Below are 13,959 nucleotides of genomic sequence, written 5' to 3'. Positions count from 1 at the left end.
ATATCATTTCACCGTGAAATGTGGATGTTGCTGAAACCAGTTCTGAACCAGAGCAGAGCGGTGGAAAGACACATTGTACCAGACAACAATGTATTGCATATGATCGATTTGATGCTGTTATGTTGTGCAATTGGTCCAAGAATGTAAGTATGAGTGCTGTGTTGTACGGGCCCATATGGGCATGGTGGTGGAGGACCCCATTCTGTGTAATGGCTGCACGTTGCCCTGGGACATTGACTATAGCCCTGTGGCCAATGATGTTTCTGTTCCTCCTTCGTGTTCTCATCAGGTTGAACCCAGCCTCATCTACATACATAGACTCATGCTGGATCTCCTCTCCATCCATTTGTAGAACTCTCTGAAGAACAGTATCAGGCAAAATTGTGTAGATCTAGTATACATATTACAGTACAGTAAAAGATTATGAGACAGTATGCATGATCACACTGCTAAAGTGAATACATACCTCTGCATAATCATGTCAGTCGTTTCACCCTTTCGGAATTGCGCTTGAAAGGCACTCGATAAACTTGCTTCATTTGAATATGGTTCTTTTTTAGGATGCATGCCAGTGTTGATGTCGAGACCTGATGGACATTGTTGAATATGGCGTGGTTATTGACAATGTTAGCTTGGAGCTGATGGAGTGTTATTGCATTGTTGGCCAAAACCATGTTTACTATCTCCCTCTCTTGCTGCTCTGTGAACATGGGAGGCCTTCCCCTTTGTCGTTCTCGACCCTCAATCCTATGTAGAAGAAAAAGAAAAGTATACAATACAAGTAATTTCACAGGAAAAGGTAACATAAGTGCTGATAGTGCATAGATTACAGTACTGTAAGCAGTTACTGAAACTGTGCAGATGTTTTTGATATGATATTTTTACAATACCTATTTTCCAGTCGAAATGGTCTTATCACACTTGCCACTGTATATCGGCTTAGATTTGGCTGTACGCACAGTCCAGCCTCCCTCAGAGTCAGGCCGTGGTTGAGAACGTGGTCAACCAGTGTTGCGCGGATCGCATTTGTCAGATACGGTCCTCTTTGAGAACCTTCTTGTCTTCCTCCAGCATGGCCTTCTTCTTCTTCTTCTTCTTCTTCTTCTTCTTCTTCTTCTTCTTCTTCTTCTTCTTCTTCTTCTTCTTCTTCTTCTTCTTCTTCTTCTTCTTCTTCTTCTTCTTCTTCTTCTTCTTCTTCTTCTTCTTCTTCTTCTTCTTCTTCTTCTTCTTCTTCTTCTTCTTCTTCTTCTTCTTCTTCTTCTTCTTCTTCTTCTTCTTCTTCTTCTTCTTCTTCTTTCCATTGTGCTTGAAGACTAATGAACTCACCTGCTGATTTTTATAGGGCTTACACACCTGATTGGTGTCTACAATTAAGCAAACGAGTGTTTGCACACCTGATGACTGTGATGAACCAATTGGTTGGGCGGTGCGGGAATTTGACAGTCAGTGCTTTGGTATTGCAAGGAAGTGACTTCATGATAGATTTTTGTGGGTAATGTATGTTAAGTGTGTTTAATGTTTTGCAAATCACTGTGTGTAGAGTTTTGCAACAAGTGTGAGGTTGACAATGTGCTTATAGTTGTGCAAATATGAGCTGATGTTTTGCTTCTTGAGTGTAAGGTTTTGCTAATAGTGTACTACTTTTAATTTTAGTGTGGAAGCAATCCAAAAAAACTGTAAACCTTTCTCCAGCTCATACTAAGGCTTGTTTGCTGTATTTCAAGAATTCACTAAAAGTTTAGGGGTATTAAAACCGGTGCAAACGTCACTCCACGCAGTAATAAGGGGTACAAATTCCAGGGAATCAGGACTGTGCGTGTTCTGCGCGTTACAATGCTTTCACAATCCATTTAGTGCGTTTCCCTCTGATGAATATGTGAAGTAGGCGGCTCACAGAAGGAGAGCAAAAAAATGGGAGGAGGAAATGCAAATAAATTAATGCACTGGACGCAATACAATTCATTAAATCTGGAACTGTTTGCGGTGGAAAACAGTACAACCCACAGGCAGGTGCAAACTCACACACAGAGATCATATCTGCAGTAAATTTTGACACATAACACAGCGGAGATGGAAAAAAAGACTCCAGTGAACCTTTCTAGTATAACAAAATAATTTAAATAAAACAAAAGTCAATATTAACAGCCACTGAATGAGAAAATGCAGAGTGAAGTGTGTCTCTCTGTGGTGCGGTGCAGAGAGAATGTGCACGGAGCCATACCGGACTCCAGCTGCTCCATGTTGTCGCTCAGGACGCACCGCAATGAGCTCCTGTTTCTTTGTCTCCATGTTTTGACTGTCAACCTCTCGTGTCGTGTTGATGGCAAGGAGCATCAGGCAAGAATCAGCTGATCAGCTGCGTAATTTATGCAACGATTACACAAGGTTCACATCTGAGTGTGTGGTGACGCAGTGCTACGCACAGACCTGCTGGATGATGTTTTTCATGGACTATTCAGAGCAAAGTTATAGGACCTGACAGAACAGCCACATTAAATTAGGGGGAAAAATAACATTAGGTTTTAAAGTTTATTAAACAGCATTTTTATTTTTTTTAATTTTGTTTTCTACATTATTGAATGTTTGTGCAGCAGACAGAGAAGTTCATCTGCCTCCAATTTACCTTCTTCAAATGTCATTTTGTGCTTCTGTGCCCTCACCTCTCCATGTTAGATGAGCAAAATGTTCATTTAAATAAGGCGATCTCAACCTCGTCTACACATGGACCTATTTGCGTCGCAATGTTAGTGAATTCCCCACAGCAGGTGAGCAAACAGCGCCACCAAAGGATTTAGGGCCGCACCTGGTTTACTGCCCTTTATTTCAGATCTTAGTGAAATCGCCCCCAAGTCACATTCTTCAACTAAATACCTCTAAAGTTTCATGTTGCCCCTGCAGTCACTCTCCTATAGGCCTCGCTGTGTTCCCACATGAGACGTTGCGAGTGCAAAACCCTAGTTTCAGGAGAGCATACCTGTATCCACCATTTTTACATTTGTTAACTACTTTGGCATTCTTACCAACGGGGTCAACGCGTGATGACTAAACAGGGACAGGTCTACTCCAGGAAGCATAAAGGTGTATATTTGATAAAACCACACTGACCTTGGAGTTAGTCAGATTGTAAGTCCGTGAATGCATGAACACGGCCTCGTGAGGGGATTCGTCAAAAGCTGCCCATCGGGGAATGTTGGCACATGGCACATAGTCCAGGCGCAGCTGTGTTCCATCCAGCGTGACGTAGACAGAGTTTGTGATTGAAGGGTGGAAAGTCTCAGCATCATAACACTGCGTCTCATTCATCCATCTCTGGGGGAAAGAAAAATAATAGAAAAAGTCAGTCAAGTTCTCATTAAAAAGAGCAGTGAAAACATCAAATATGGCAACTTTACTTGGTGTCAGAGTTGGGGTCATTGATAATTGATAAATAATTACAATTATGGCATAACTAACTTTTTAAATTGTTGTTGTCGTAATTGTAATTGAATTGTAATTGCGTTTAGATAATCAACTTTTGTAATTGCAATGAAAAATCAAAATTGTCAATTATAATTTAATGCAAAACTGTGGAACCATGTTACAGTTCTATGTTCAGTTCTACAAATGTAGTTAACAATGACTAAAATATGTTTCATATTGAGCTTTCCCACATTTTACCATACAAAAAAAATTCAATCTAGGGGTATAGTGACTCAAAAAAGAGTCAGACTCCCACACCAAAAATATTAAAACAGATATTTTCATTGCTCAGTCATTCGGGAGGGGCTCAAAGTAGAGTCGCTGCTCCTCCGCATCGAGAAGAGCCAGATGAGGTGGCTCGGGCACCTAATTAGGATGCTAATTAGGATGCCCCCTGAACGCCTCCCTAGTGAGGCGTTCGGGGGGCATCCTAATTAGGTGAGGCGTTCAGGGCCCGTCCCTCCGGAAGGAGGCCCCGGGGAAGACCCAGGACACGCTGGAGAGACTATGTCTCTCGGCTGGACTGGGAACGTCTCGGGGTCCCCCCGGAAGAGCTGGAGGAAGTGGCCGGGGAGAGGGAAGTCTGGGCCTCCCTACTGAGGATGCCGCCCCCGTGACCCGGAAAAGGCTAAGAGGGAGAAGATGGATGGATGGATGTTTTCATTGATTAGGAAGCCTAACAAGGTAACCAATAGATAGGAAATAAATCAGATGATAGATATATGTTTTTAGTGTATTTTACAGCTGATTTATGACCCGTTATCATAAAAGATGCTAACAGAAAGCTAAAACAAGAGGAAGGTTAACTTTTATTAGGTTATTTATTGCAGGCTCAGAAATTGTAATTAACTGTAATTGAACTTTAGTAATTGAGAACGTAATTGTAACTGACTTTCTGAGGATAAAAAATTATTGTAATTTAATTGTAATTGAATAAAATGCTGCTCACTGTAATTGTAATTGACTTGTAATTGCACATGGGCAGGTGGAAATGTAATTGTAACTGAAAAATGTAAATGACCTCAACCCTGCTTGGTGTACACAAAGAGTGGCATAAAACGGGCAACACTGCTCATCTGTAGACAAACATAAACCACAGTATGGGCCCCATATACCAGTATTTATGTCCTGCCTTACGTCATTGCATCTGATCTCCGCTAAATCGGCTTTTCTGCAACAGCAAAACTGGTTGCCTCAGCTGAGTGGTGAAGAGGTGCGTAAAAAATATGTTATCAGAACCATCCTTTAATGATATGGATCCTGCTGTGCCTGCAGGCATTTTAAAGTAGTCCATATATCAGAGCTGATCCATTAGGCACAGTTTGTATTTCATTTCCAGCTGCTCCATATCGCTACAGCAGTTTGATAGTTTGATCTTTTGTTCTGGAATTGACTTTTTTCTGCTTAAAAAACTCAAACTGAACATGTGGGACCACACAAATATACTCTTAATTTCAAACTAAAGGCCTACACAGTTACCCCAAAGGTCTTTCTAACACTGACATTTTATCTCTATAGGCAGATAGATGATTCACATGCTGATTTTAGAAATGCCAAAGGCCATTAAAAGACTCAAAGTGAGAACAATTCCTTTTCTTTTTCCATTTAAAACTGTAGCAAGAAGACATGAGAAGATATATCACACCTGGGACACACCTATGATTCATGAATATACAGTATTAGATTTAGTTGACACCAATGAAAATGAAATTGATTATTTCTATGAAAGAAGGTTTGTTTTAAAGGTGGGACAATATTTTTTGTGACAACTTGACAAGATGTATCGTCGAGGGTACCAGTGGCATCATGAGATGGGGGGGGGGGGGGGGTCAGATTAAAGCAATCCACACAATATTTCTTTTGTTTGGTTTTTACGTATATTCTTATATTCCTATTTAGTTAAATGTATCTTGCTCTGTCCAGAGTTAAACTTAAAAAAAAGCATGGATAATTTTATTCATTTAATTTAAGAACTACGCAGATTGGTTAAAAGTTGCACATTAGAGTGGCCAAAAATGGACAGAAAAAGTGAAAGGGTAAAAAGGGTTCAAATAATAGGCATAGCAAATCGTGAATGTGGTTAAATTGGCAATAATAAGCATGAAATATGGTAAAAATAGGTTAAAAGATGCAATAATAGATCAACATATGTGACATTAGGCAGGTAAAGTGGTAGAAAGGGTTTATAAGTGCTGAAAATGACTTGAAAGAAGTAGAAAAAAATTTCAGAAAAGGCATTGCAATTTGATGGAGAAGAGGCAGAAATTGGAGCAAAAATGCATTAAAAGCAAAATATGGCAAGAAAAAGTGATGAAAATAGGTTTAAATATGGAAAATTTTGTGTCGTTGTAGGAAAAGGGTAAAAATAATCAAAAATGGGCTCAAATTGTTCAAAAAAATATTCCTTGTGTCTTGAAGGGATCTAGCGACTCCCTCCCAGTGTCCCACAACCTCAAATGGGGTACTGACTCCATGGTTGAGAACCCCTGGTCTATTGTTTCATATTGTGAACTCAGTGTATCGTGATCGTCCCACCTCTAGTTTCCTCCATATTCTGATGTACTTCTAGTGTTTACACCATTTAACTCTATACCATTAACTGAAGCAGGTTTGATCACAAAAGGAAAGACTTGTAACCAAAAGAAAAGCTGGCTGTCTTATTCAAAGAGCACTTGGAGTATTACAATGTTGAAACACTGTGTGCCTGTCCTAAAACTTGCTGATTCAGTCTCTGGATGATATTCTATATTTACCTCAAGGGTCCCATTTGGTTTGCCGTCTCGTGGATCAGCGTTCATGGGAGTGTATTTGCATGCGTGGAGATCCCGGTAGGTTCTGGTGGATCTGGAATGGCGTGGAGCCAACATAAACACCACCATCATTCCCAATATAAACCCACACGCAACCCCTACAGCCAGACCAGTTACATAAGAAGGTAAGGGCACGACAAAGAAAACATAAGTGAGAAATCCAACCAGGAGCAGCCAATAGGAAGGCACGGATGAGCCCGGTAATGGGACTTGGATCCAAGGGTAAGTTCTTTGATGTTCCTCCCATGAATTGTTTTGCGGTTGCACTCCAAAATTGGAAATATTCTGACATTGATCTTTAATGTAGGAAAGACTCTCTGAGGAGTTTAGAGCTGAATCATTTTGAAGCCTTCTGAGAGGAGTGTCACACACGACTCGTTTTCGACACCAACTGTCTGACTCCTCAGTGCTGCCGTTTTTCTGGGATGCTGGTAAATCTCCTCCACTTGATGTCCTTGCTTGCTTTGAGCTGGACGAACTTTCATCTCCAATGATCTTACTGAACATGCTCAGTGGGTCCTGCATGGCCTCTGAGAACTTCTTCCGTGTGTCCTCAAACTCAGCGATCAGTGCACTGCTTCTGAATGACTCTGTGGGAGACGTGTTGCTTGGTAAAACAGGTGGAACAGGGTCTCCTCGTATCTTAGGCCTGGCCTCCAAAGTTTTTGGGTGTGCTATTTGCCTTCGGTGATGCAAATGTAGCTTCGAATCAGACTTGGAGAGATTGTCCTCTGGCTCCGCCTTCCATGAGATCTCTGTGCTTAAGGACTTGACAAGGCTGAGCAGAGGTTTTCCTCTGACTGAGCTGCTCTCCCTATGTTCCAGTTCTGTGGAGGATGATTTAACCAAACTAGTGGTGCTGAGCAAGTCTGTGGATGATTCTGCTAGATCAGCTAAAGAGCCAGGTGATGAGGAGGGGGAGTGGGGGAGGAAGGGTGCCTGCGAGCCTCGTTTGTAGCTAGAGTCAAGATGTATACTCAAAGCAAGGTCATTAGTTTGTGGTTTGTCTTTGCAAAAAGCCACTAAAGGCCCTTCTTCATGAGCGTCAAGGCTGAGAATGAGCTTACTGTCCTCCATGTTGTCCACAAACCAGGAAACTTTTATCCAATTTTACCAAAGAGGGGATGAAAGCATAGCATGAGCAGCGGGAGTCTTCATCATTTCAAGTGTTAACATATACTGGAGCCTGGAAATAAAACAGAAGAAAAAAATAGTTAAAGTCAAGAAATGCTAACCTTTTAGCTTCCACTGCTCAAATGTTATTATTATGTAATTAGTTTGCCTCAAGCTTTTAAAAAGCTTTGCTGATATATATATATATATATATATTTTAAACTTGAATTTGCAAAATAAAAAATAGTTTTTATCTACAAATTCGATAAATCAATTAATCCATTTTTTGCCCAACCCTAGCTGCACAAACCTGCAGCCATGGAGTGAATCATTAACCCAGACATTTGAAAAATTAGATGAAATCATGTAAAATGAATTCAATGAATTCAATTATAATTAATCACAATTACTGAGCCCTTATTAAATCCCATTAAATGTAACCTTCCTCTTATGTTAGCTCTCTGTTAGCATCTCTAATGATCACGGGTCAGTTTTGATCCATGTCTTATATTAGCTGTAAAATACACTAGAAACATTATCTATCGTCTACTTTGTTTTGCATCTCTTGGTTACATTGTTAGGCTTTATTATCCATGAAAATATAGGTTTTATTATTTTTTGTGTGGGCGTCTGAGCCCTTTTTCTATCAGTTGGTTTAAATTATTTTTAAATGGTAAAATGATTCTCAAGACAACAGAAAGGTAGTGGGAAAAGTTGAAATTAAACATATTTTAATGATTGCCAATTACAATTATAAAGTCAATTATCTGAACATAAAAACTATTCAATTATACAGCAAATATGTTTTCAATTACAATCGTAATTACATCATAGCTGTAATTATCAATTACACAATCACAATTGACCCTAACCCTGATTTTGATAGCCAGCAGAAGGTTTCCCACTCCCAAAAGATTCTAAATTCCTGATGCAATAAAACATTTGGGACAGTTAATCTAAATTTATTCTGCTATTCTGCTTTTTTTAATTGCAACATCACATCCTGCAGAGCTCGATAACTGTGATTGCATCGGTTTAGCTGCAGTAGGGTGTCAGTAAATGTGTTGTCACAGATTGTGACATGTGAAGTAATTTCATGTAAGTAATATACAGAGCTGAAGCTGATGTGTCACAATGTGATTGGAAAAGCAAGCCAGTTCACCCACACCAGTGTCCATTACGCTCTGAAAAGCAGAACAACTTGACACTGGTCAGAAAAAGCATTTTGAGCTTCATCTGCTTGTTAGCAGTCAGTAAGTCACAGCTTTGCATTATAACAGACAGAAAGCACTAAATCACTGACTGTCTGCACAGCTCTCAGAGAAACTGGGCTGAGAAAAGACAGAAAGTGTTTAATAAATCATAGTTTTTACACTTAACGTCACTTCTTTGGTTTATAATTTCACTGAGGGTCAATACAATCTGTCAGATGAGGGAAACAGGACAAAATGATTCTGATGGAAAAGTTTGATTTAAATCAGCAACATACTTGACTTTGTAATTGTAATTGGCATGGAAATTCCATAAAAACTGTCAAATACAGTTTAAATGCAAACCTGTGGAACCTTGTTACAGCTCTATGACTTACGCATACATAGTTAATTACTATTAAAATGTCTCATATCAACTTTTCTTATTACCTGTCAGTTCTCTTGAGGGTCATATTTTGTCAGGTTCTGTTCAGTTGTAGTTGTCTGTAGCCCTTGTGGTCCTCTTTTTCTTCTGTAAGTTTGTTCTGTTTAGTTTCCATTATAGTTCTAGTTTCATTTGCTAACTCTTGTCTTTGTGTTTCCAGGTATTCCTGCTGGTGTCTCCTCCTCTCAGTGATGTCAGTGTGTTTGGGTTGTTAGTGATTATCTGCCTCATGTTTCCATTGTGAATGTCAATGTTACCCTCCTCATGTCCTGAGGTGTATTTGTACCCTGGTTTTTGGTTTCCTCCTGCCTTCTTTGAATTTTGGTTTTTTGATCATTGAAATGGACTCCTTTTATGAACACTACGTCTGCCTGCTGCCTGTTTCTCTCTCTGCGTTTGTGTCCTCATCCACAACCCCTAAGCCAAAGCCAAAGCCCAAACTAAGAACTAATTCATGTTTAAGCAATCAATCTAAAAGGCAACACCTGAGCAACTACAAACACCCATCAGTCACATGTTCTTTTGCTCATTTGAAAAGTGGAACATGCTTAAAAACAAAGGAATTGACCTTGCTGTTCCAATACATTTGGAAGGGACTGTAACAGTTTCTCTTTGACTCTCACAGTTAGGCTTTGAACCAACTTACTGAGCTGTTTTACAGATCTAATTAAGTTAAAGTACTGCTGTGCTAGTGATTGAGCTGCCCAACAAAGTCTTGCTTTATGCTGACACAATTTTACTCAGGAGTAAATTAGTATTCGTTCGTAGTTTGGCAGCTGTGAACACCTTTCTGTAACACAGAAGGTAAAGCTGTCAAGTCCTTATGTTGTAGATATATTCTTCAGATTTTGCTCAAAGTTTGGGTTTCATCCTTAAAGAGTATATAATTCATTATTGGCAGTGGCTGTCAATACATAATATGAATCCATATACCGGCATTTTATCCATAAGCAACGCCCCTCATTGGCCAGTTTAGGTCACGTGATAGGCGCACCACTAACCCTAACCTTAAACTACATTATGGACTAACTAACCCTAACCAACGTTGCAGACTAACCCTAAACCCTAACCTAACCTTAAACTACGTTATGGACTAACTAACCCTAACCCTAACCTACGTTACGGACTAACTCTAACCATAACCCTAACCTTAAACTACGTTACGGACTAACTAACCATAACCCCAACCTACGTTACGGACTAACCCTAACCATAACCCTAACCTTAAACTACGTTACGGACTAACTAACCATAACCCCAACCTACGTTACGGACTAACCCGAACCATAACCCTAACCTTAACCTACGTTACGGACTAACTAACCCTAGCCTTAAACTACGTTACGGACTAACTAACCCTAACACTAACCTACGTTACGGACTAACCCTAACCATAACCCTAACCTTAAACTACGTTACGGACTAACTAACCATAACCCCAACCTATGTTACGGACTAACCCGAACCATAACCCTAACCTTAAACTACGTTACGGACTAACTAACCCTAACCCTAACCTACGTTACGGACTAACCCTAACCATAACCCTAACCATAAACTACGTTACGGACTAACTAACCCTAACCTTAAACTACGTTACGGACTAACAAACCCTAACCCTAACCTACGTTACGGACTAACCCTAACCATAACCCTAACCGTAAACTACGTTACGGATTAACTAACCCTAGCCCTAACCTACGTTACGGACTAACCCTAACCATAACCCTAACCTTAAACTACGTTATGGACTAACTAACCCTAACCCTAACCTACGTTACGGACTAACTAACCCTAACCTAACCTACGTTACGGACTAACCCAAACCATAACCCTAGCCTTAAACTACGTTACGGACTAACTAACCCTAACCGCATGGAATGGTCACGTGACTTCCGGTAACGCCATCTTTCGTACAAATATGCCGGTATATGGATACACATTACGTACTAGGACACTTCCTTCTTTATTTCATATTTTGCAAGCTGACTGTAAAGGTTAGTTTATTGAACTTTTACCATTTGCAAAAGAATCACATCAATTGAAGAAAAATTAAATTTAAAACAAATGACAGAATAATATGGTATTCAAATTGCATCTTAAATAGTCTCCATGTGTTTACAAAGGGATAGTTGCAGAATAGTGTCGAAATGATCAAAACCTGCTCTTTTAATCCCTGAGACAACACATTTTTTTATTAATCCCAAAAATATTACATTTCTTAAGCTGTGACCTCTGCATAACCTTTTAAATCGCAGATTAGGAATCTGAATATTGTTGTTGTTTTTTTTTTCTTTAAGATTAAAATCAGAAGAAAAACAACAACTGTGCTGACAGGCAATGCAAGGCTTTTCTTTTTGTTTTAGTCTGACATCCCACACAGTCTTTATTGTCGAACATTTATTTACATGTCACTCATGGGCTTGAGCTCATATGCAAACTTGAAGTTGTTCCTGATGAATAACAAAATGGCACCAGGCTGCTTTGGTTGGCCAACCTTTGGTTAGGTTTAAGATAAGTCATTAGAATTGAAAATGCCTAAATACATTTTATAAAATCAAGCTAAAATATAATCTTTTTTCTACAGCTTATGTCTGAGGGGGAGATTTTTAATTTTATTGTTGACTTTCGTTTGTTATGTTTGTTATGTTATGTGTTGTTTAATCATGTAATGTATGGGGTGTCAATGCAAAAACTCGGTCACTTTTTCATAGCTGTCATATTTTGGACATTTAGCTCACTTTCCTCACATTTAGCTATTTTTTTTATATTTGAGACAGAAATTTATGTAATACAGCATGTTCTGTATCATTGTTGAAAATGTGTATACATGAAAAATAAATTTAAATGTAAATGGTAAATGTAAATGGTAAATGTAAATGGTAAATGGTAAATGTAAATGGTAAATGTAAATGGTAAATGTAAATGGTAAATGTAAATGGTAAATGGTAAATGTAAATGGTAAATGTAAATGGTAAATGTAAATGTAAATGGTAAATGTAAATGGTAAATGTAAATGGTAAATCTAAATGTTTAATCTGTCTCTAAATGTTAATTCTATGTCAAAATCTAAATGCTAAATCTAAATGCTAAATCTAAATGCAAAAATCTAAATGCTAAATCTAAATGCTAAATCTAAATGTTAAATCTAAATGTTAAATCGCTCGCCAAGTGTAAAGCTATATTTTCACAAGATATTAATTTTATTTATCAATATAAAATGGTGTATATATTTGTGGATGTGTGTAGGTATAGGAATATTTGATATGTATTAAATGTCACATGCCTGAAAAAATAAAATAAAATAATAAAATAAATAATAATAATAAATGTTTAGAAACTGATTGATAGGCGCTAACATGTCCACTTTATATCATTTCTAAACATTTAGCTTTACACTTGGCGACCTATTTACCATTTACATTTAGATTTATTTTTCATGTATACACATTTTTAACAATAATATATAACATGCTGTTTTACATGGAAATTTCTGAAATAAAAAAAATGTTGAAAATATGACGGTTATGAAACCATGACCAAGTTTTTACATTCGGCACCGCATAGTAAAACACATTACATTGCTTTGTGTGTGAAACGCACTACAAATAAATTTTCCTTGCCACCGAACAAACAAAAAACCAAAAACAAACAAACGTTATGAACTTTCTATGCAATCAGGTAGAAATTAACTCAATGTCAGAAATCCAACAGAGATTAATGTGGGTGCTTGTTTGTTTGTTAGCAGGTGAAAGTAATGGATTACAATACATATGTGTGTATATACGTATTAATGCATATGTGTGTATCTATAAAATGAAGAGTCCGTCCTTAAGACTGCTCTACTGTAAAGTGTCTTGAGGTACCATTGGTTATGATTTGGCGCTATACAAATAAAAGATTGATTGATTGATTGATTGATTGACAAGTACTCAGGTTGATGTAATTGAGTTGCTTTTATGGGTACATGTACTTTTTAGAGTACATTTCTAAATCAGTACTTTTACTTGTACTAAAGTACGTTTTAAAATAAGTAAAGTAATTCATTACATTTCTAGTGAGTATTTGATAGCATTTGATGGTCTCCTAATAAACTGCTGAACGTAATCCACATGTTTTTAGTCGTGCCATATCTGATCAAAGCCCAGCCAGTTCCTTTGATTCAAGTTGTGGTTTCTACCTATTATGATATTACCCACATGGCACATTTCGCATGGAAGTATAGTTCATAAATATAGCTATACTTAGAACATTTTGACAAACCTTTTATTTTATACAGATGCCTTTGTAGAAAATAAATTAAATTAAAATTGTGCAAAATTTGGTCTCTCTCTCTCTCTCTTTTTTTTTTTTTTTTTTTTTTTTTAAAGTTTATACATAAGATGTTTACTGTTTATTCCAAAAAATAAATGTGGGGGGTGAAAGTAACTATTAACTTTTATTTTGAGTACTATTTAATTGAGCTGCTTTTTACTTGTACTTGAGTACAATTTCAATCAAGTAACAGTACTTCTACTTTAGTAGATATATCAGTACTCTTTACATCTCTGGTTAGCAACTATCAAGTGACAACTTTGGATTTATATTTAATGTAATAAAAAATAGCATTTCTTACCTGGATATGAACTGTGTCCCATAAGAAAGAGTTTACAGTGAAGGATGCTGCAGACATACACATACACGCCATTCAGCAAATAATGAAACAAATCCTCATTATATTCCACATTAAAGATACTCCTATAATGCATCAATCACAAACTCACCCAGAATAAAAATAAAATAATAGCATCTGCATTGAAGAGTCGTTCAGTCCTCACACACACAGTCTGCAGTGTGTGTGTGTGTGTGTGTGTGTGTGTGTGTGTCTTCCTCCACTGCTTCAGTAATAGCGTCGCTTCACTCAGAATAATGTGATTATAGAAGTCCTGGTTGCAGACTGGAT

General features: G+C 37.9%; 1 protein-coding gene across 1 annotated transcript in view; it reads right to left on the bottom strand.

The window, feature by feature from the left end:
* The window catches only part of LOC114467837 (testis-expressed protein 2-like), a 34,890-nt gene extending 21,223 nt beyond the window's left edge, over nt 1-13,667 (bottom strand). The window contains exons 1-3 of the mRNA XM_028454305.1: nt 13,633-13,667; nt 6,213-7,455; nt 3,106-3,309 (exon numbers count right to left, since the gene is read on the bottom strand). Coding sequence (XP_028310106.1) covers nt 3,106-3,309; nt 6,213-7,346 — 1,338 coding nt within the window. The 5' untranslated portion in view covers nt 7,347-7,455; nt 13,633-13,667. The remainder of the gene's footprint in view (nt 1-3,105; nt 3,310-6,212; nt 7,456-13,632) is intronic.
* Nucleotides 13,668-13,959: the final 292 nt, after the last annotated feature.

The sequence above is a fragment of the Gouania willdenowi genome, chromosome 8 (genome assembly GCF_900634775.1).
Source record: "Gouania willdenowi chromosome 8, fGouWil2.1, whole genome shotgun sequence".
Lineage (NCBI taxonomy): Eukaryota > Metazoa > Chordata > Actinopteri > Blenniiformes > Gobiesocidae > Gouania > Gouania willdenowi.
The sequence above is the reverse complement of the archived record's forward strand: the minus strand, read 5'-3'. Positions and strand labels throughout refer to the sequence as shown.